The sequence below is a fragment of the Gigantopelta aegis genome, chromosome 4 (genome assembly GCF_016097555.1).
Source record: "Gigantopelta aegis isolate Gae_Host chromosome 4, Gae_host_genome, whole genome shotgun sequence".
Classification (NCBI taxonomy): Eukaryota; Metazoa; Mollusca; class Gastropoda; order Neomphalida; family Peltospiridae; genus Gigantopelta; species Gigantopelta aegis.
In genome coordinates this window covers 105,951,923-105,973,705 of record NC_054702.1, presented here as the reverse complement: position 1 = coordinate 105,973,705, position 21,783 = coordinate 105,951,923, and the positions used below count along the sequence as shown (strand labels likewise).

The 21,783-nt window shown below is 33.4% G+C and overlaps 1 protein-coding gene across 1 annotated transcript; it reads left to right on the top strand.

The window, feature by feature from the left end:
* The first annotated feature begins 2,654 nt into the window (after positions 1-2,654).
* LOC121371670 (tubulin-folding cofactor B-like) lies at positions 2,655-21,144 on the top strand. The gene is made up of 7 exons (XM_041497733.1): positions 2,655-2,884; positions 7,764-7,907; positions 9,079-9,172; positions 9,578-9,713; positions 12,809-12,864; positions 14,582-14,654; positions 18,816-21,144. The coding sequence occupies exons 1-7, from the start codon at positions 2,765-2,767 to the stop codon at positions 18,934-18,936; spliced, it is 744 nt and encodes a 247-aa protein (XP_041353667.1). The 5' UTR covers positions 2,655-2,764; the 3' UTR covers positions 18,937-21,144.
* Positions 21,145-21,783: the final 639 nt, after the last annotated feature.

Genomic DNA, 21,783 nt, shown 5'->3' with positions numbered 1-21,783 from the left:
GCTAATACCAGCACAGTTCTCGTTTTGGCATGACATCACGATTAATTTGAGATTTATATTGTAGTACGATATTTTAAAACTATTATCATATAACTACGTTTTGATTTCATTATTTTCGTTTTAGCCATCGTGAATTATATTTTAAAGTTAGTTTTATTCTTTGAATCGATTCCGAAATGACACGAAATGTCCGAAAGACATCGTCTTTGTCCGTACGCCATTGGCCGACAGGGGATGATGTCATCTCCGATCAAGATAAATTCCCATTTGTTGAGCATGTTGTGTGTAATATCTATTTACGGTAGCATAGTTGGGGGATTTTATGACAAAGTTAGGGTTTTTCCACAAAGTTATCATATAAAGTTACTACGCATACTAAATAATAATAAACTGTTTATGTATGAATGTATGTATGGATGAATCAATCAATCCCCTCATTCTATTAATCAATCATTCAGTCATTCATTCTATCAATCGATGAAACTTACAAATCTTGCTTTTTTTTTTTTTTTTTTTTCTTTTTTTTTGGGAGGGGTGGACTTGAATTAATGAAAAGTCAAATTTGAGTTTAGTCATATGTTCAACATAAAAACAATAACCGATTATACTGGAAGATTACGGCCTGCTAATTAATAACCCCAGTAAAAACACTAGATCTATATTCTACCACCATTGATCGACAAAACAAGATATTTCATAATTGACATATTCTGTTATCCCTTAATGTCCGGTCGATCTAGGATCGATCCCCTTCGGTAGGCCCACTGACTCATAATTACCAAATGTTTGACATCCAATAGCCGATGATTAATAAATCAATGTGCTCTAGTGGTGTTGTTAAACAAAACAAAACAGTCTTAGAGAGGAAACCATCTAAATGTTTCCATTACTAGGTAGCAAGGGGTCGTTTAGACAGGATAGAATATATACGTACGTCCTTATATAAACACAGTTGTGGTGCACTGGCTAAAATGAGAAATAGTCCATTGGCCCTTGGGCTCAACCAACTTTATGTCTCAAAATTATTTAATATCTAAAAAACATCAGTGTTAGTATTGTTTTGTTTGTACTATTATTATAATTAGTATTAATATTATGATACTATATCATCATTATCGTCATCATTATGATGACGATGATGATTATTATTATCAAATCAATGTGCTCTAGTGTTGTTGTTAAACAAAACAAAATTTATTGTTGTTATTATTATTATTAGTAGTAGTAGTAGTAGTAGTAGTAGTAGTAGTAGTAGTAGTAGTAGTAGTAGTAGTAGTAGTAGTAGTAGTAGTAGTAGTAGTAGTAGTAGTAGTAGTATGGCTCCGAGCGCATATTATCATCCTCATCCATATCCTCCTCATCCTCAACTCCTCCTCCTCATCCTCCTTATTGTCATCCTCATCGTCATCGTCATCGTCATCCTCATCCTCATTATCATCCTCATCCTCATCATCCTCATCCTTATCACAGTCATGATTATTATTATTATTATTATTATTATTATTATTATTATTATTATTATTATTATTATTATGGCTTCATTGCTACAAAACAATCAAATCAAATCATGAAATCGGTTTATTCATTTAAATACAAATGAGGTCTCAAGATGGGATGGGAGAGTGGGTTGCTAGTCACTTCGTACCATGGTCATTTCGTACCATAGTCATTTCGTACCTAATTTGGTCGTTTCGTACCCTGGTCATTTCGTACCTTGGTCATTTCGTACCATTGCAAAAAGTCATTTCGTACCTTGGTCATTTCGTACCATGGTCATTTCGTACCATTGCAAAAAGTCATTTCGTACCCTAGTCATTTCATACCTTGGTTATTTTGTACCATAACTGAAAGTCATATCGTACCATGGTATAACAATTTATAACAATCACCCCGGTAATGTCTTTTACAAAATAACATTAAATTACAAATTTGTGGTTAATTTAAGGGATATTTTATCAGCAAAAGACTAAAATTATTGCCACTTTGTATAAACATTAGCAATTGGCTAAGGTAGTTAATGTTTTAATGGCTGTTATTGTTTATTTCTTAAACAAATAAGATGCAAATAAACAAGTTTGAAAAGAAGACCTAATAAATAAATAATATTTTGTTGGTCCATTATATTGTTTTGTTGTTTTTGACTAATTATCTGGAGCCATTTCACACAAAATCGAAGTTGGCAGTTAGTAGTAAATATCATATACGGCTCTTGTCAGGTAAAATGGAAATAACGGTTGACAGGTATTTTATGGGTATCAATAACGATATTCTGCACAATAGCGTCTTCTGGTTTGCAAACGGTCAAAATAAAGTTTTAAAACAAAACCACTGCTTTTATGCTATAGTCAATTCATTTTCGTACCATAACTGAAAAGTCAATTCGTTTTCTATATACTGGAATGAAATGACTAGGGTACGAAATGACTGGGGTACGAAATGACTTTTCACAATTGTACGAAATGACTAGGGTACGAAATGCCTTGGGTACGAAATGACTTTTTGCAATGGTACGAAATGACCAAGGTACGAAATGACCAGGCAGCATGGTACGAAATAGATGGTACGATATGACTTGGGTACGAAGTGACTATGATTCGGAGAGTGTACAGCACAGAAGAAAATAGACGGGATCTCTACTTTTCTGGTTTAGAGAAACAGTCTACATTTGGCGCATGTTTATGGTTGTTTGTCTGATTTGCAAGAACAAAACTTGTTTTAGTGTTAGAATTGACATTGGGGTTTTTTTTGACCAAACATTGACACGATGTCTGCTAATATTCAAGTCATTACTCCAAAATATGTTACTCTCACCATAACGAGTGTAGCAAATATGTTTGGCACAGAAAGACGTTTTGAAAAAGATTTAACCATTGCGCAATTGAAGGTACGGTACAGTATCATAGTATGAGTATCATCGCGTTACTAAGGGCCGAAAACCTGTTTAGAATGCTACCTTTAGAATTATATCCGTCAATATTCCCACCCCACTTTTAAAATAAACGTTTATCTATCCACTTCCTCGAGAACCAATGACAATGTTAACAGACATTTTACAGCATAGAGCAAGCATTTTTTTTAAATACTTTTTATCTCATCAAACTATCCTCACAATTTCAATGTTTAGTCACTCCCTGTATTTTTAGCTCCCTGTCAAACGTGACCCGTCTGCCAAAATTGTGTATGTGAAATGTCGAAAAGTGAAAACTTCTTATAGTGTTGCTACATATTAATAATCAAATTATATATATTATTTCTACAAAGGATATATAAATAATTGGTGATAAAATTTACTAATACTCATACAAATTTACTAAACTGTTTATTTATTGGTATATATGTCTACGTAATGTGAAACCATACTATGGGACAAATCAAATGTTTATGTATGTATTTATTGAGCTGAAAGACTTTCGCATCACCAACAGTACATGTATTTGCAATTCGGTTGCACACAGTAATTTATATATAGCTATTCACACACACACACAAAACATGCATTAAACAAGACCGAATATATGACAAATGTTTTGAAAGGTCACTAGCCACAGGGCTAGTGGGTTTGGCCACCAGGAGAAAGCACTAGCCCAAATTCCTGATCAATTATAACTGGAATTTTTATATAATTTGTAACATTACAAATTTACAAATATAACAGGAAAATGAAACAAACAATTAAATCATGTTGTAACTTTCATTTTAGGCCAGACAAGCAAGAGCATAAAACACACAAGAAGATTTTAGGAAACATTTGAATTTAGTCCGAGTACTCTTGACTGTAAGAGACCTAGACGGACATTTGGACATAAATACGCTCTCATTACAGTCGGAGACCAAGCTATGTATTTTTTTGGCAATTGCCGACAACCAAAAAGTTGTCAAAGATTTTCGCTCTAATACCACAACAATCCTGTTTGACATCAAATGCATTTACATCGTCCATTTTCGAGTTACTTGATTAAAAAAAATTCAGATATTAATCACTAATACACACACTACAGAAACAGCACCCACATTCAGCTAAGCTTCGGCAAACTCCGGACAGCAGAATTCTAAGTTCATCGACCTATATCGTGACGTTGCGTCACGTCGCCCACTCAGCCATTCCGTCTTCCAGGGGCCGTCTCAAAACAACAAGTGCCTGACAATCACAAAAAAATAGTTTGTTTTGTGTAATGACACCACTAGAGCACATTGATTCATTAATCATCGGCTATTGGATGTCAGATATTTATTTTAAGCCAAACTAGAATTATTAACCAAAAAAAAAAAAAAAAAAACTTAATATTTTTTCTGGAACAGGGTACAGCCTTGTAACGTCAAGATTACGTCAAAACAAAACCCCAAGAAACAGTAGTCTGTTTTATATTTGCCACCTTTGCAGTTTCTAAGGCAACTTATAAAAAAAAAAAAAATGTGTTTGTTGACATTGAAATAAATATTCACTGCCGTCCAACTTCCAGTTGCAGGTGTGTTTTTTTTTCTTTAACTCCCATGCTGTGATACTGTTGTCGAATGACCACTGCATGAACCAGTCAAAATAGTTTTTAATTATTTAACGAAAAATGGCTGGTGAAAACTTTAGGCCTGAGCAAGACTGTTGTCAAGGAATCATTTCTTACTAAGCATTGAGTTTGTGCCATGCAGCACTTTTTTAATGCTTTCGTACTAGAATAAGTCAAATTATACAGAATGGAATCATTCAGAAAAACTCGTCCAATTATGTATTTTATGATATTTTATATTGGCTGAGGAGTCCCGAGTGGAGACTTTTTTCTCTTGGTTTTACAACAGCATTAAATTGCGGTTTCAAATCAATTTTAGGTTAGATTTTGCTGCCAAAAATTTATGGGAGTGATTAATTGTTTTCTAACTTAGATAATGGGGATCCATGTAAGATATTACAATCTTTATACCATAAATTTACATGCTAAGGGGAGCTAAAAATTACTTGTTTTAAAATAATCTCAGGGGAGTGACAGGGAGCAAGAGTGATAGCTCCCTTTAAATGGTGAGGTCATTTGTAAGGAGATAAAATGTGACATTCAAATTTAAAAACATATATACATTGAGATATGGGCTCCATTTTGTATACATGTACACATAGGTTAACTCCACACCCCTTCAAATAATTGTTAGTTCCATATATTCCCAGGTAACCTCAGTGGTTGAATATCATTATATTGATTCAGTGATTATTCATTGTTTCTATTGAAAACTTCTTTTTGATATTTTGTCAATATGTGCAAGCTTTACTCAAGATTTTGCGAATGTAATACAAATCACTCGCCTGGAGCTTATGAGGAGAGTAATTTATCACACACCTGCTGTTTTCAAACCTGAAGTGTTACAAATCATCCTTAAAAATATACAACATTAAGCCCATGACTCAATTGTGTTCAGGTGACACCTGAAAAACACCCATACGTCTCCAACCAGAAACCAAATTTTCCATTGAGAGCCTTTTTTATAAGTTTAAAAAATTGTACCATTTATCAAATATAAATCAGAAAAAAAATGATACAGTTGTATGTATTGTGTATAAAGCAAAAGGGGTGGTGTGGAACTTGTCTGTCGTACTTTGTACCCGTCTCCATTTTAAGTATTTTTGTCAGTTACTTCAGTTTGGTTTCACAAAAACAAGATAAATGATTGTGCTTTCAAAAGAAATAAATTTTTATTTTATTTTTTGTGTGCAATTTGTAAAAACATTGGTCAGTATTATAAATAAACAGCAATACTTGCCAATGATTAAGAATGTCATCTGCTCATGGAGTTCGAAATCATGTTTTCTTATCCTACTAAACTTGATATTTGTTATTTTGTTTTGTTTTGGGTTTTATTATTATTAATAATATTATTATTATTATTATTGTGTTAATCTGTAATATTATTTTGTATGTACAATAAAACAGTGGACTGGTGTCATGTTATGTTTACAGAGTGCTAAATGATATGCTGGATATGTAAAACTGAGTTTCAGATTGTTTAATATTCAAAAACAGACCTGGTCTATCAAGACTGCTGTTAAGATCGGCCAATTTCATATAAATTGTATTTCCCCAAGTTAAACATTGACAGACGTTTTGTTTGTAATACAGTGAAACCTCATCTTAGGGATCTAATATTTATTCGATTTAGACAAAATCCGATGTTTAGAATAGAGGGTTAGGTTTAAGAAGTGAGAAAATTTGGAACAATGAAATTTGGCCAGTTTTGACAAGATTCTAGGTTGTTCAGGGTCCGGTTTAGACAGGCATCACTGTAAAAATATATTCTCAGTAATTAAAACAAATTATACTGACATCTAAACTACCAATTAAAACAAGTGCTTGTGTTCTTAATAGTCAGTTCCCATCCTTATCATATGAGCACTAATTCAATTTCTCTAATTATTTTATATAAGCCTAGATCAACTCAAATTAATTTAGTTTTAATCACTTTATCAAAGTAAATATGCATAGCAATATTACTAACTGGTGAGTGGTATTAAAATATTAGATATATACTTGTATGTGACACCGTAGCATTTCTGTGATTTTAGGAGTAATGGTTAAAAATGTCGGAATAATGGGAGTTGTTTCCCTTGTTCAAGTAAATAAAATGGGATTGAAACAGATACATATATTACATTGGTCTATTACCATACTTTTTTTTCTTTAAATGCCACAAACAGAGACAAAAACTTCTCTTTTTTGGGGGGGGGGGGGGGGATATTACAAACATGGATTCATGATGATGAGATGAATGGTGAAACTGTAGTATTTCCATTTTGGTGACTTGAGAACCATTACCAAACTTAATGTAACAGACCCTAGTTTTTAAACACTAGGGCATATGTTTCACTATTCTGTCAAATGAAATCAGACATTACTAAAATTTTATTGTTTAGTATACCCATTTCCATACATCCGAAAAGTGTTTGTGGTCATCCTGATGTTTCTATTATCACAAAATGCATTTTTCATATTTAAAAACGCAGATACCTTTGACAAATAATGGTTGTGCAGGCAAACTTTAGTCTAAGCTAATAATAGAAATAATCACATTGTATAAAATACCTTGATTGTTTTAAATTTGCTAATTATTTGACTAGTTTCTGCATTTAGTTGGAAGGTTTTTGTTTTTTTGTGGGGGTGTTAATAACTCTGACCTTAATTAACAGTGAAATGATATTGCTGTTGCCACTTAATCTTGCACGCCAAGGTGGTGGTGAGTGCTCATTTGGTGCACTGTCAATCAAGGATTGATTCCCGTCAGTGGGCCCATTGAGCTATTTCTTGCTCCATCCATTGCACCATGACTGGTGTATCAAAAGTCATGGTATGTGCTATCCTGTCTGATATGGTGCATACAAAAGATCCCATGCTAGTAATGGGAAAATGTAGCAGGTTTCCTTTAAGACTATATATGTCAAAATTACCAACTGTTTGACCTTCAGTAACCGATAATTAATAATTCAATGTGCTCTAGTGGTGTTATTAAACAAAACAAAGATGGGACAACAATCTACTTAGTTAATTTTATATATTATATTTATACCTTAAATGGAAGTGGCTGACAATAGTTATTTATTGAATACATTAAGTTCTTTTAATGCTGATATACGTATTGGATTGTCAAACATCCAAAGTTTATACAAAAATTAGAGTACCCTATTGTGAGAGGTTTTTTAATTTCTTTCTTTTTGTCAGCATTTAGAAGTTACTTTCAAGAGTGCTTTTTGCAGTGTTTCTTTTCTATGGCATTTTTCTCTTTGGTTTCAGGGAAAGATTGAATTGCTATCTGGAGCATCATCTAGCACCATGAAGTTGATAGTTTATAACAAAGACAGGAAGATGATCTGTGCTCTTGACAATGATGACGCTCTCTTGGGATCTTATCCAGTTGAAAACGATATGACAGTACACGTAAGATTTTATATTTTGTCTTTCTGTTTAATGTGTGTGACTAGTTTGAGCTGTTCCATCACTGTGTGTTCTTGGGGAGCAGAATATACATTGTAGCTCAGTGGTAAAGTCTTATCAGGCACCTAATTCACAAAGCTGTCTTAAGCAGCGATCATCACATTGTCCTTGCAAGCATTTTAGCATGGCACTATAAGATCACAATGTTGCAAGAGTTTAGTGTATTTGGCCCCTAAGAAGTCATAGGATATCTATTAGATTATTTCCAATTTCAACCAGTATTACCGGGTATATGAATGGTATGTTCTATTTATGAAAAACTGCTTATTAAAAATCTGTTGCTGCTTAGCAGTATCTGTAGCCAATATGGAGGCAGTATGCTTTTTCTTTTACACCAGACCTGCCATTACAGTATATATGAATGTGAAATCAGTAGGTGCGTGTCCAGGAATGAGTGGGTCTAGACAGGTAAGTGAAATTTATAGGGAGGGTTCGAGTCATGCTTCCCTGGAAACTACATGTGTACATTGAAAACAAAGGCAATTTGCTTGAGCAGGGGTAGGTTTTGACCCCTGAAAACCCCATCCTGCACATACACCTGATCCAATAACAGTGCTGTCAAGTCTCACACATTCGGCGTGAGACTCGCGCATTTGAACGTTGTGTCACGCTCTCACGCCAGTACATGATTTGTTCACACATTTTAAACATTATAGCAAAAAAAAAAAACGTTATACATATATATATTTTGTTGTTCATTCGGTCTCAATGACCGACAAACAAGCCTGTGACTGCCGGCCACCCCGGTTAAGCATCGTAAGGCATTAAAATCATATAATAGGTGTCCACATTGTTTATTGGTCAGAATCTCGAACAGTGACCAATTGTTAGCACGTTTATTTCCCGCGCCGGTTTATTCGGATTCACGATGTCGGACTCCGACCAGACAAAATCTCACTCCTTGCGAAAGTTCCAACTTGAGAGCTCAGCAATAACTACTGTTGACTTAAAATTGCAAAGGAAAAGAAATGTTTGTTTAACAACATTTTAATCATTTCAGACTAGCTATTTAGTGTTAAAATGGTCACCAGATGATAGAATGATAAATATTTTTGGTTTGATTTTGTTGTATCACAGCTGTGTTAAACTGTATGCCTTATTATCACTTCTGCAGATTGAGAACAGTGGCCTACACAAAGGTGAATTTGAGGACGTGTCAAAAGTGGAAAAATTTGAAATCTCACAAGAACAGTATGATAAAAGAACAGGTACTAAATTTAAATTTCACTAATTTTACCTTTAATATATGTTTTCTTACCTTTAATTAATGTACAGGAGGAAGTCTGTTTTAACAAAAACAAATACTCTAATTTTTTAAATGAGTGTATTATGAAAATGTTTAATGTCTTCAACCACTGCCAACTCTGATTTAATTGATACTGCTGCTGCCACAAAATACCTTTCTTTAATACCAAATATTAGTTTTAGTTTTTCAATCAAGGTTTTTTTATATTTGTTTTTTATCATGTCCAAAAACTAATCTAAATTTGCTTGCATAAATACCATTTTACAAAACTGTATTTTCTATGTCATAATTAACAATGTAATAATATACAGTGGAAAAAGACCAAGCTGTTAGGATAAATATATACATGTATACTTTTTTTTATCAGATTCAGTTCGAGCTTTTAAAGAGCGGAACAAAATAGGTAGATTTAATGAAGAAGAACTAGCTATTAGAGAAGCACAAAGGAAAAAGAGAGAGGAAGAAGAAAGACAGAAGACTGAAAGTATCAAAGTTGGAGACAGGTATTGATGTAGAGACCACATTGGTGTTTGGTAAAAAAAAGAGATGAAACATTAGTTATAATTTGAATCTCTAATTTCAAGCTCTTATAATTTGAACCTTCAGAAAAGGTCACATATAGTTTACAATCTGTATTTGTTGATTATAATTAGTTAGATATTTTCATTTGAAAATAATTTTATATCCTACGCTCATACAGTGGAAGTAACATGTAGTTTACACCAGGGTTTCTAGAATTTCCAAAAAATCCTCTAGCCATGATATCAGTGATTTTCAAAATCCACTAGCCATGGTTAAAAATCTACTAGCCCTACTTCTGTATGTTCTGTAAATTTGTACCAAAAATAATAGAATGTAAACACCCACTCCCCCAATATGTCCAAAGCACTCTATAATCACTATTAATAATTATTAACGTAATTTGTAATATGTTTATTTACAAGTACAAATACCATTAATTATTTCAGATAAATTAATATATATATATATTATTTAGTGTACTTTTAAAAAATGTTATAGTCTGCAAAACTGAGTCTTGCTAATATACACATTTATTATTATTATTTTTTTTTTTTTAAAGTAATTTTATAGTATTACACTTTTTGTATGTACTGCCCAAGAAGATTGATACATTCATTACAAATGTTCACATTATTAGCAATGGAAACTAATTTGCTGTACTTAATTGACTGGTTTCCATTTGCATTATGCCTACTTAGAATAGCAAATCATTGAGTACCAGTGTAATCAGCTTAGATGTGAATAAAATTAAATTGGTAAATAGATTAATTTTTAGATGGTATATTGATGAATAGATTTTAACATGACATTGGTGAATAAAATGGTGACATTTCTGCTGGGGATTGGTGATAGATTGGGGGGGGGGGGGGGGGGGGGCAGATGGAACAAACATTTACTGGCCCTACAATAATGTGAAAAATACTTGCTACAGGTGTCAGGATACCATATTTTAGAAGCCATGTAACACAGTTTCTCTGTAAAAATAACATTATTTTCCAAAACAGCTATATTTTTGTGTTTTTGTTTATACATATATAAGTTGTAATTCTGAGCTGTTAAATTATATTTTAATGAAACAAAAACAGGACTTGTAGGTGAAGATATACAGTGACATAATCGACAAGATTGAATTTTTTCTTTTTTCTTCTTCTTTTACCAGGGCTCGCGCTGTCGGTAGCCAAATTAGCCATTGGCTAATTTTTACAAAAAATGGCTAATAAAATTTGCAAGTGGCTAAAATGTTGGCTATGCCATTTTCTGTCTTCTGATGTGAACAAACGGTTACATAATCTATCCGACACCTCAAACATAATAATACTACCAAATATGCAATTAGCGTAATAGAGATCTCGTGACCGGTACCGAGAAACGGTGTCATGCAGAATACAGCGTAGGCCTTATAATGTTTGCTTATTTTAATAATCACGGTTATTAATTTTAACGGCATGCATTCAACATGTATGACAGCAATGTCTGGAAGATCTGTAACTTGTTATTTTTATGTTGTAAAATCTTTGAACCAAAGTAGGCTAATAAAAACAGACCGACAATGCGTGTCAATTTGAATACACATGCCAGTTAAGGGCCAAAAGACATGCAGGCTATCTCAAGGTCCGAGTTCAGCCAGACCGAGCGAAAACAAAACGTTCATTAGACTGGTTTGTGCACTTCACGTTAAACCAAATGGACACGACGAACACCAATCAAATAGACGTTCGTTGGCTGAACTGAGGACAGCTCTCGGTGGAATATACGTCACGCCTCAGTCAGCTGACACCCAAGTGTCAAGAGACATCGTTGCGGACATTAAACAATACGATTACGCAAAAGTAAATCTTGATGTAAATTTGTAGAAAAACAATAGTTATTTGCATCAATGAATACCTAACTGCAGTTTGTGTTTATTCCTTTGTCTTTGTTAATTTCGTACCCATGGTCGAGAGCACGCATGCAAATCGCGATCGCCGGAAATGAACATGCAGTATTTAAATTATACAAATTGCAGTTAAATGTACACTGAATAAAATTAGTTTACAATAATCATATTTGTTAGATAATTTTAGATATAAATTTGTAACACTGTGAGATGACATTTAATAAGTTATACGGATTTTAAAAAGACCGTAAATGTTTATTTTATTAATAATGTTTTTTTTTTTTTTTTTTTTTTTTTTTTAAATAAATGGAGTATACTATGAAGTCGGCATTCTTAGCCGGGGTATTTTGTAAGCAGAAATCACAACAAACATTTAACACGACGCTGAAATCAACCGCAACAACATGGCACAAATTATGAAATTGTTTGGGGTGGGGAATTGATGGGTCACTTCAAACTAACATAAAGATTGCTATTTAAAGAAATAATGAGCTCTATATATAAAAAAAAGCTCTCAAATCTTTATTTGGAAAAAAGGAAGAAAGAAACATCCAACCCACCCCCATATTTCTGTATGTTTGTTAATTTAATACCATAGGCCTTAGAAGTGGGGGTGGGTGTATGGGGTACTGGCTTCAAACTCTGAAGATATTGCATAACCCCATCCCAACCCCACCCCCGCTGAAAAATCGAAGTAATATATTAACTGCCCCTACCCCCATTGAGGTTTTGTTATTCCTATTTATTCCAGTTTGTACACAATTAGCTGAAAAAGATACATTTTCATATTCATATATAAATACTCTATACAGTACTGCGTAAAACAAATTTGGTTAAAGCATTTTCAATATGGCTAATAAAAATTCCATTTGGCTAATATTTTGGCTACAGGTATTTTTGATCCAGGGTGAGCCCTGTTTTACTGGGGTTTTTTTAAAGGTACACTTATAATCCTCAGCTCAGACTGACCATGTCAAAAGAAGAAAAAAGAAAAAAAAAGTAAAATAGATGTGTTTCTTCTTTTACTTTAAAATGTATCACAAATAATATCATGGTGATGCCACACACATGTACATGGAGCTGTTGATTTGACAATGTTTTTAGGTGTTATTAAATTAACATTTGTATTTAAAAAATAAAGACCAAGCCATATTTACATAATACCAATAAATACTGTGATTTTAATTTTTCTTTACATAGATGTGAAGTGCGGATTGTTGAACAGCCAACTAAAAGGGGAGTCGTTAAATATGTTGGTAAGTTAATTTTATTTCCAAGAAAAAAGTACATTTAATTTTTTAAGAACATGGGTTGAGGCTATGAGTTGAAGGGGAAAATGAAATAAATAAAGTTTGTTAGGTCTATAGATTTAGCAGACATCGGTAACGCGGACAACATGAGACACTGTAGGCTGGCGACAGACCTAGGATTCCAAGTGGCTATGTGTGTACTGTCTGCCAGTCTTTGATTGTGTATGCCCCAACTCCTCTCCATAAAAATATACTTCATTATGACATTCAAGTTCTATTGTGATGTTCAAGCACTACATAGCTCAAATATACAACAGTCGCTACCCAGGATGTTCAAGTCGACTTAATTCATGGCATTGTGTGACCAGATTAAATACCAACATATCACAATATCACATAGTTTATAGACCCTCCATTTATTGGAGGACAATTTTGGGGGCTAGAGAAACCTTTATAGATTCGAATCGTCCATTTGGTTTTACACTGTTATAAAATAATGGGTCATGGGGATGCATGGACGGTGCACAATAATAAGTTGCAACATATCATGTTACAACTCTAATATATTTGACATATTATAGTAAAATTATGCATTAAATGTGTAATATTTTATATATAAATGACCCAAACTATATATAAAATGAAAAAACAAACAAAAACACACACAAAAGAAAAAGAAAAACTTAAAAATAATGACGCACCTCACTGCACTGAAGAGGCAAATGTACATAACATTTTGTTTTTTAATTTATAGATTATATCTTTGACACTTAAGACAATCACAGCTATATTATTCTCTAGTATATATCATATTATACAGATGGTATTAATTACGAGCGTTCATTTGATAGACCGGCCTTTGCAGCGATGTCCTAGTCACCAGGATATTTCTTTCTATTTTTCATTTTATTTTCCCACATAAACTGATTGTTAAACTTGTTGCATAGTCCCTGTAAAGTAAAAATATTTATTAATAAAAACTGGTTTGTAGCTGTAAAAGTTCAAACTTCTTGTATGGTTCCTGTAAAGTAAAAATATTTTATTAATATATATTGAAATTGTCCCTGCACAGGTATCTCATTTCTTATAGTTCATCCTACAGGGTATGCCTTTTTTTTTCATACTATGAGATTTACTACAATTATTTATTCCTGAGCCGATTGATTTGTAAATTGCACGCAAAAATAGTTTTTTTGTTTGTTTTAGTTATTTGCAAAACAAAAAACACAAACAAATTATTTACAAAACAAATTTTTGTAGAATGATGGGACAACTATAGTTTTCGACAGTTACAGTTGTATTCATGGATATTAATAATTACTGCAATAAATTATTACTACAGTTTTCTTCACATAATATATTTGTTTGTTGGTTTTTCTATAAATTATATCTTATGTTAACAATAACAGAACACAATTACTGCAATGGGGAGTAAAACTTTATTTTTGTTTTTATTGTTCACTGTAGGCCTACGCGTCCTTTCCTCTCCGGAAGTGACAGCCTTTAAAAGTATAGGGCCTTATGTAGTTTCTGTAAATTCGAGAGCTCCAAAGGGAGATAATTTTTGTGTTGCATAATACCCTTCTTGCACAGGACTATATACATGTAAAAGATCCATTACTGCTTTATTTGGTGGGAGTAGCCTGTGTGACTACAGTGGGTTTCCTTTCATGTTTTGTTATCTGCTATAGTGTATGATGTTTGTTTTCTGGTTCATGTCTAGGTTTAACAGACTTCAAGCCTGGACACTGGATAGGTGTTCAGTATGATGAGCCTCATGGGAAGAATGATGGCAGGTGTGTATGAATCACTCATTATGTATTATGTTTCATACAGCTCTTCAAAAAAATAGATAGAAATTAAAAACCACTCAGTCTAATAATTAAAACTCTAATCATGGCTAGCTCTGGGCGAGCAGAAAATGTTGCCAAATTATCTATTAAACTTCAAAAATGGCAAACGCCCACTTTATTTTCCAACAAAATATCAATAATTACATTAAATATGTTAACCAAATTAAAATAATATTCGCCACTTGTTTCTAAAATTTACAATTGGCGATGTTGGTGAGTGTCTGAGCTAACCCTGCTAATATTATATTGAAAGCTTCATGAAAATGTTGCCCTTTTTTTATATTTCAAAAATCTATAGTTTGAATTCATGCCATGTATATAAATTAAAACATCAAAAACCACTGAGCTATTGGCTGAGTATTTATATGTTTTGTTATATTTAATTTTTCGTACTTCTGTTATAATATTTTTTGTGAACAGAATTTAAGGTTAGCCATTATAAGACCCACATCAAAGTGCTTCATAAGACTGAGTTATCACGCTTATAGTGGAAGTTTGCAACTGCTGTTTCATAATATATCTAATGATTTTAGTAAGTTACAATGTAGTATAGAAGAAAGAAAAAGAAAATTGTTTGCTGAATATTGGATTTTTTTCCATTTTTTTTCTTCTTTCCTATTTTTAATAAGATTCCAAAATCTTGTGTGTCTTATTGCAGCACTCAAAATGGTGTTGTATTATTATAATGGCAGTCTGTCTTGGCGATTATTGTTAAACAAAATTTAAAATTATGCACTGAGAAAAAGTTGCAAGTAAGTGATGTAACTGTATTTCAGTTTAAATGAGTAAATGACTGGCCTTTTCTGGAATAGAGTTAATTTACATATAACTGTATTTCGACTTGAATGAATATGAAAATTATGTTTGGTAATTCACTGGCCTTCATGACAGTGTTGTTAAGGTGCATATAACTGTCTTTCAACTTGAATGAGTATGAAAATTATGTTTGGTAATTCACTAGCCTTCATGACAGTGTTGTTAAGGTGCATATAACTATTTCAGTTTGAATGAGTATGAAATGTTTGGTAATTCACTAACCTTCATGACAGTGTTGTTAAGGTGCATATAACTGTATCTCAGTTTGAATGAGTATGAAATGTTTGGTAATTCACTAGCCTTCATGACAGTGTTGTTAAGGTGCATATAACTGTATCTCAGTTTGAATGAGTATGATATGTTTCGTAATTCACTAGCCTTCATGACAGTGTTGTTAAAGGTAAGGTCAACTCAAACAAAAGCCTTATGTGTTGGAAAGATGCATACCCGGACTACCAACACATACTGACACTTTAACAAATGAAAAACGCGTAATTTTAGAGTTAATAAAAAAACATGATTATTCCTGCTAACAGGGGGCAGCCATTTTGTTTTGTTTTTGTGACGTCCAGTGGAATAGCTTGGGGCGAAGTGACGTCAGCTCCTGACCATCTCCTGTATATACAGTGTAAGCAAAAGCAGTAATTTTCGACAAGGCGCTTCTCTTTGATCAATCTGTCTTGTAAAACAGCATAAATGACGTAATAATATAATAAACTATTTAACTAAATATATTTCAAGTTGCATTAACAGAACAAAATGGGGTTATAGTATTTTTCTCTGTTAAATAATCCAAAGGAAAAATGTACACTATTAGGCCTGTTGATATGCTACGTTGGAGCAAAAACGACAACCCACGATACCCAAGTGATAATTTTCTTTTCTTTGGGACTACGTAATTGGTCAGTTCTGTGGTTTTAGATGGAAAAGTCTACTTAATCAATAGTTTTACAGAACTATTTACAGTGGGGCGACAGGTAATATTCCACGATACCGGTATGTATTTTTGTGTCTAGACAGCGTCAATTAATTGGCTCGTCTGGTTACCAATCAAATACACACCTGCCAATCAGGAGTCACAGGTAGAAGCAACTAACAGCATAGACCAATTAACTAAGAAAACACTCTGTGTAGCATTTCAGTGCATAGGTTAATGCATGGACCAAACATTGTTAATTATTTCAACTTGTTGTGTAGCCACTTTGACGATGGTATTTTATTTTGTATAATACATATAGTGCTGGATATACTTATTGCTGGCTTACTGGGATGTGTATTATTACAGAACATTGCAATGTATGACTATTTATCATCCCGCAAAAACCAGGTAGATTGTGTTTCTCTAGTTCTAAGGCTCATTCCTGACATTACGCGTTAAGTATTACGTAACCACCAGCTCGCCAGAGGGCGTACTCACTGAGATGGTACAAAATGGCTGCGCCCGTTATATATAATAGCCGTCATATTTAACCGTTTTTATTAATTAACTATACGATTATACTTGTTGATATTAAGCAATAATGTGCATTATATATCGTTGAATATGCATACCAGGCCAAATGCCTTAATTGTCACTTCCTTTAAGGTGCATATAACTGTATTTCAATTGGAATGAGTATGAAAGTTATGTTTGGTAATTCATTAGCCTTCATGACAGTGTTGTTACGATGCATATAACTGTACTTCAACTTGAATGAGTATGAAAATTATGTTTGGTAATTCACTAGCCTTCATGACAGTGTTGTTAAGGTGCATATAACTGTATTTCAGTTTGAATGAGTATGAAATGTTTGGTAATTCACTAGCCTACATGACAGTGTTGTTAAGGTGCATATAACTGTATTTCAATTTGAATGAGTATGAAATGTTTGGTAATTCACTAGCCTTCATGACAGTGTTGTTACGGTGCATATAACTGTATTTCAATTTGAATGAGTATGAAATGTTTGGTAATTCACTAGCCTTCATGACAGTGTTGTTAAGGTGCATATAACTGTATTTCAGTTTGAATGAGTATGTACGTGTATTAACAATTTCAAGACATATGTCTAGGCACCTCCTAGGTGATGACCAGGTCACCAATGCCATATGTCCAATAAAAAAACCAACACAATGGAAATGATTAGACTGTGACGTATAGTCTGTGTCAGTTTTAAATGCCATGGCTGTAAATAACTTTTAGTCAAAAAAGATGTTAAAATTTGCTTAAAACCTGGTTTTTGAGGATATGTAAGAAATAGAATAATACATTCATGTTCTTTAGTTACCATTTATCTCATAACGCGTTTAAAAACGTATCAAACTCGCTTTCGCTCGTTATATACTTTTTAAAATAACTTGTGCGATAAATGGTATCTAACAGCCACTCATGTATTATTCTGTATATAACTGTATTTCAGTTTGAATGAGTATAATATTGGTAATTGACTGGCCTTCATGACAGTGTTATTTAAAAGGTACATATAACCAATTTAATTTGAATGAGTATAAAATGTTTGGTAACTGACTGGCCTTTAAGAGGTAGTGTTGTTAAAGTAGATGTAACTAAAGTACTGTTGGAAATAGAATAAAAATGATTTTCGTCGATTATTTCTTATATATTAAATTGACAAGTAAATATTTTGTAAATATCTATTTAATGATAGTCTACCTAATTTAGCATTTACTTGTTTGGGTGCTCATTGATGTTCAAGGTGGTGTTTACTCTTAAAATTAAAAGAAAAATGTCAGTAAACAGGTGATTTGTGCACTTTATTGGAACAGACTATAACCAATTTTGGTCAACATGTGTCAGTTTCATTGCTGTTAAAATATGTGAGGGACTGTTCCTGTTTGTAGTCATTTATAAGTAACGTTTTAGCAAAACACACAGCTAAGGTGTATGCCCAGAACAGCCTGCTTGAAGTTTTCCTTAGATGTATTAAATCATGAAAATAAAATAGATATACAGCAAAACCCCTCTAAGCTGGACATCCATGGAGTAGAAAGTCTGGTTTTAAAGGGTATTTGTTCAGCGTGGTGTTCTGTACTGAATTTTAAAAAGTGACTATGAAAAATGTCTGTTTTGGTGGGGTTTTTTAAGGGAATTCCAGTTTAAAGAGGGTCCGGTTTTAAGGGGTTTCACTATATATAATGTAAAACAAGATGTTATATTCATTTATGTATTGAAGTAATAACAAAAAATGGCACCTTCAGACCTATTATTGATTGAATTTTCTTTAAATTAAATTAATCCACTGCTGTTTGACAGCACTATCATTAAAAAAATTACATATATTTTTATTTCAGTGTTAATGGAAAGCAGTACTTTGAGTGCCCTAACAAATATGGTGCTTTTGTGAAACCTCAGTTTGTGGAGGTTGGTGACTTTCCTGAGGAAGACTTTGGACTGGGTGATGATGAGATGTAGACTGTTGCGAGGTGGTGGACAGAGGTCACCATGTTCACACCGACTGTGATTTTAACTTTTAACAGCACTAAATTATGATCCAGCTTTCAGTCCAGTTCAGCACCTTAAGTTTAAGGACGTGGCTGTCATTGCTTTCTACTGCTTCATTTAATATGATTTATGTGACTCAGATGTATATTGATTGCTTATTTTTATATTTATTTTTATATTTAGCAGAAAGAAACAGTTTATTAACATGTTTCTGCAGGTGATTTTTTTTATTATGCAATTTTTGTTTTATGTATTCTGTTAGATCTGCCATTTTGTTATTTGCCAGATATCTTCTTGTGCGATTGAACTTGAGATTCTGGTTGATGAGAAACCAAATTCTACACAGATATTCCTAATAATAAGTGTAAATTCTTGAAATTAGGTTATTACGACATTTGCATAAATATTTGTGTTCCCACATCACAAGAAAAAAACAGTTACTACAGTCTAACCTGCACAAACGGCCATCTTTATTAAGCAGCCAGCTATCACAAGACTCCAATTTATAATTTATTATTACCCAAGATGAAAATTACGAAGTATTAAACAGTCAACTACCAGTTATGTTATTCACAGTTAACAGAATTTTTTTTATACTCCCTTAGATGACTGCTTAACATAGTTTGACTGTATTAAAAAGAAGCCTTTCTTTTGTGATAAATTAAATTAATGCACGTAAACAAGACCCTTGACCTCACATCACCTTGAAAACATATATATTTGTTTTCAAGGTGATGTGAAGTCATGGTTCTTGTTTAGAAGGGGTGGGATGTCGTTCAGTAGTCGAGTGTGAATTGATCACCATCAATGGACACAGTTCCCCTTTATCAAATACATGGGTGAAGCAAATTTCATAGATATTTAATTCTTAATTATTTATTGTAATATCTTTGCTGCATTATTTTTAAGTGTTTAGAACCTGCTGAATATTTTAGTCTAGCATTTGCTCTATTACGTCTAAATGTCTACACACTACTGAATATTTTAGTGTGGCATTTGTGAACTGTGAGACTAAGTGACAATATCAGCTTATAAAACCTTGACTCCAGTTTCTAATAATGACATGAGACTTTAATATCATGGCAAAGATTTGAGTCTAGACTCAAAAGTTTTATAAGCACAGGTTTAGATTAGAAGTCTTGTTGAAGCTGTTTGTTTTGTACTGCAGTTATTTTACAGATATTTAATAAGTGAAACATGTGTTTTTGTATTTAATTTAAATTGTTTAAATTTGACAGATTTTATTAGACTTAGCTTCATAGTATGATTTTTCGAATAATTGGTACACTAGTTTACATTAATAATTGGTAATGGAAGGAAATATTTAGAATTTTTAAATTGTTACAGGTATAAGAATTTGAGGGAACCTTAAATGGTTAAAAGCAATGTCTAAATTTGTATTTATTGTTCACCATTTTAGGGCCTAAAATGATCAATTTGTACCTCTCTGATCTACCCAATACCTGTCCTCGACATTGGGGCGGGACGTAATTTATCTCTCTGATCTACCCAATACCTGTCCTCGACATTGGGGCGGGACGTAATTTATCTCTCTGATCTACCCAATACCTGTCCTCGACATTGGGGCGGGACGTAATTTATCTCTCTGATCTACCCAATACCTGTCCTCGACATTGGGGCGGGACGTAATTTATCTCTCTGATCTACCCAATACCTGTCCTCGACATTGGGGCGGGACGTAATTTATCTCTCTGATCTATCCAATACCTGTCCTCGACATTGGGGCGGGACGTAATTTATCTCTCTGATCTACCCAATACCTGTCCTCGACATTGGGGCGGGACGTAATTTATCTCTCTGATCTACCCAATACCTGTCCTCGACATTGGGGCGGGACGTAATTTATCTCTCTGATCTACCCAATACCTGTCCTCGACATTGGGGCGGGACGTAATTTATCTCTCTGATCTACCCAATACCTGTCCTCGACATTGGGGCGGGACGTAATTTATCTCTCTGATCTACCCAATACCTGTCTTCGACATTGGGGCGGGACGTAATTTATCTCTCTGATCTACCCAATACCTGTCCTCGACATTGGGGCGGGACGTAATTTATCTCTCTGATCTACCCAATACCTGTCCTCGACATTGGGGCGGGACGTAATTTATCTCTCTGATCTACCCAATACCTGTCCTCGACATTGGGGCGGGACGTAGCCCAGTGGTGAAGTGCTTGCCTGATGCGCGGTCGGTCCAGGGTCGATTCATGTCGGTGGTCTCATTGGGCTATTTCTCGTTCAAGCGTGGGCACCATGACTGGTATATCAAAGGCTATGTGCTAAGTATGTGTTATCCTGTCTGTGGGATTGTGCATATAAAAGATCCCTTGCTACAAATAGAAAAATATAGCAGGTTTCCTCTCTAAGACTTATTTAAAAATTACCATATGTTTGACATCTAATAAATGATGATTAATAAATCAATGTGCTCTAACAGTGTCATTAAAGAAAACACACTTTATAATACATGGATATTAAACAAACCAAATTATTTGGATGCATGCTATCCATGCAACTATCCAGTAAAACTTTGTGCTGGAGAATCATTGAAGTGACAATCCTAGTTTTTAAACACTGACATACTTGTCATTATTAAAGCTGTTGTTCAATTCATCTAAGTTTTTGTAATACCACAAAAAGCATTTTTTTTATAATTCTAAAAACGCATGTTCGTCTGAGAAATAATGGTTATCGAGACCAGCTCTTGTTATTTTTAGACAATATTTCCTCTTTTAAACATCACAAATTGTAGCTTTTGTCTGTCATAACCGTGTTATTTTTAGTCAATATTTCCT

What these genes read in the sequence shown, in the direction of transcription:
- LOC121371670 (XM_041497733.1), top strand. Translation starts at nt 2,765, where the DNA reads ATGTCTGCTAATATTCAAGTCATTACTCCAAAATATGTTACTCTCACC. An exon ending in TAACCATTGCGCAATTGAAG is followed by an intron (nt 2,885 to 7,763) that starts GTACGGTACAGT and finishes CTTTGGTTTCAG; the next exon opens with GGAAAGATTGAATTGCTATC. An exon ending in GGGAGTCGTTAAATATGTTG is followed by an intron (nt 12,865 to 14,581) that starts GTAAGTTAATTT and finishes GTTCATGTCTAG; the next exon opens with GTTTAACAGACTTCAAGCCT.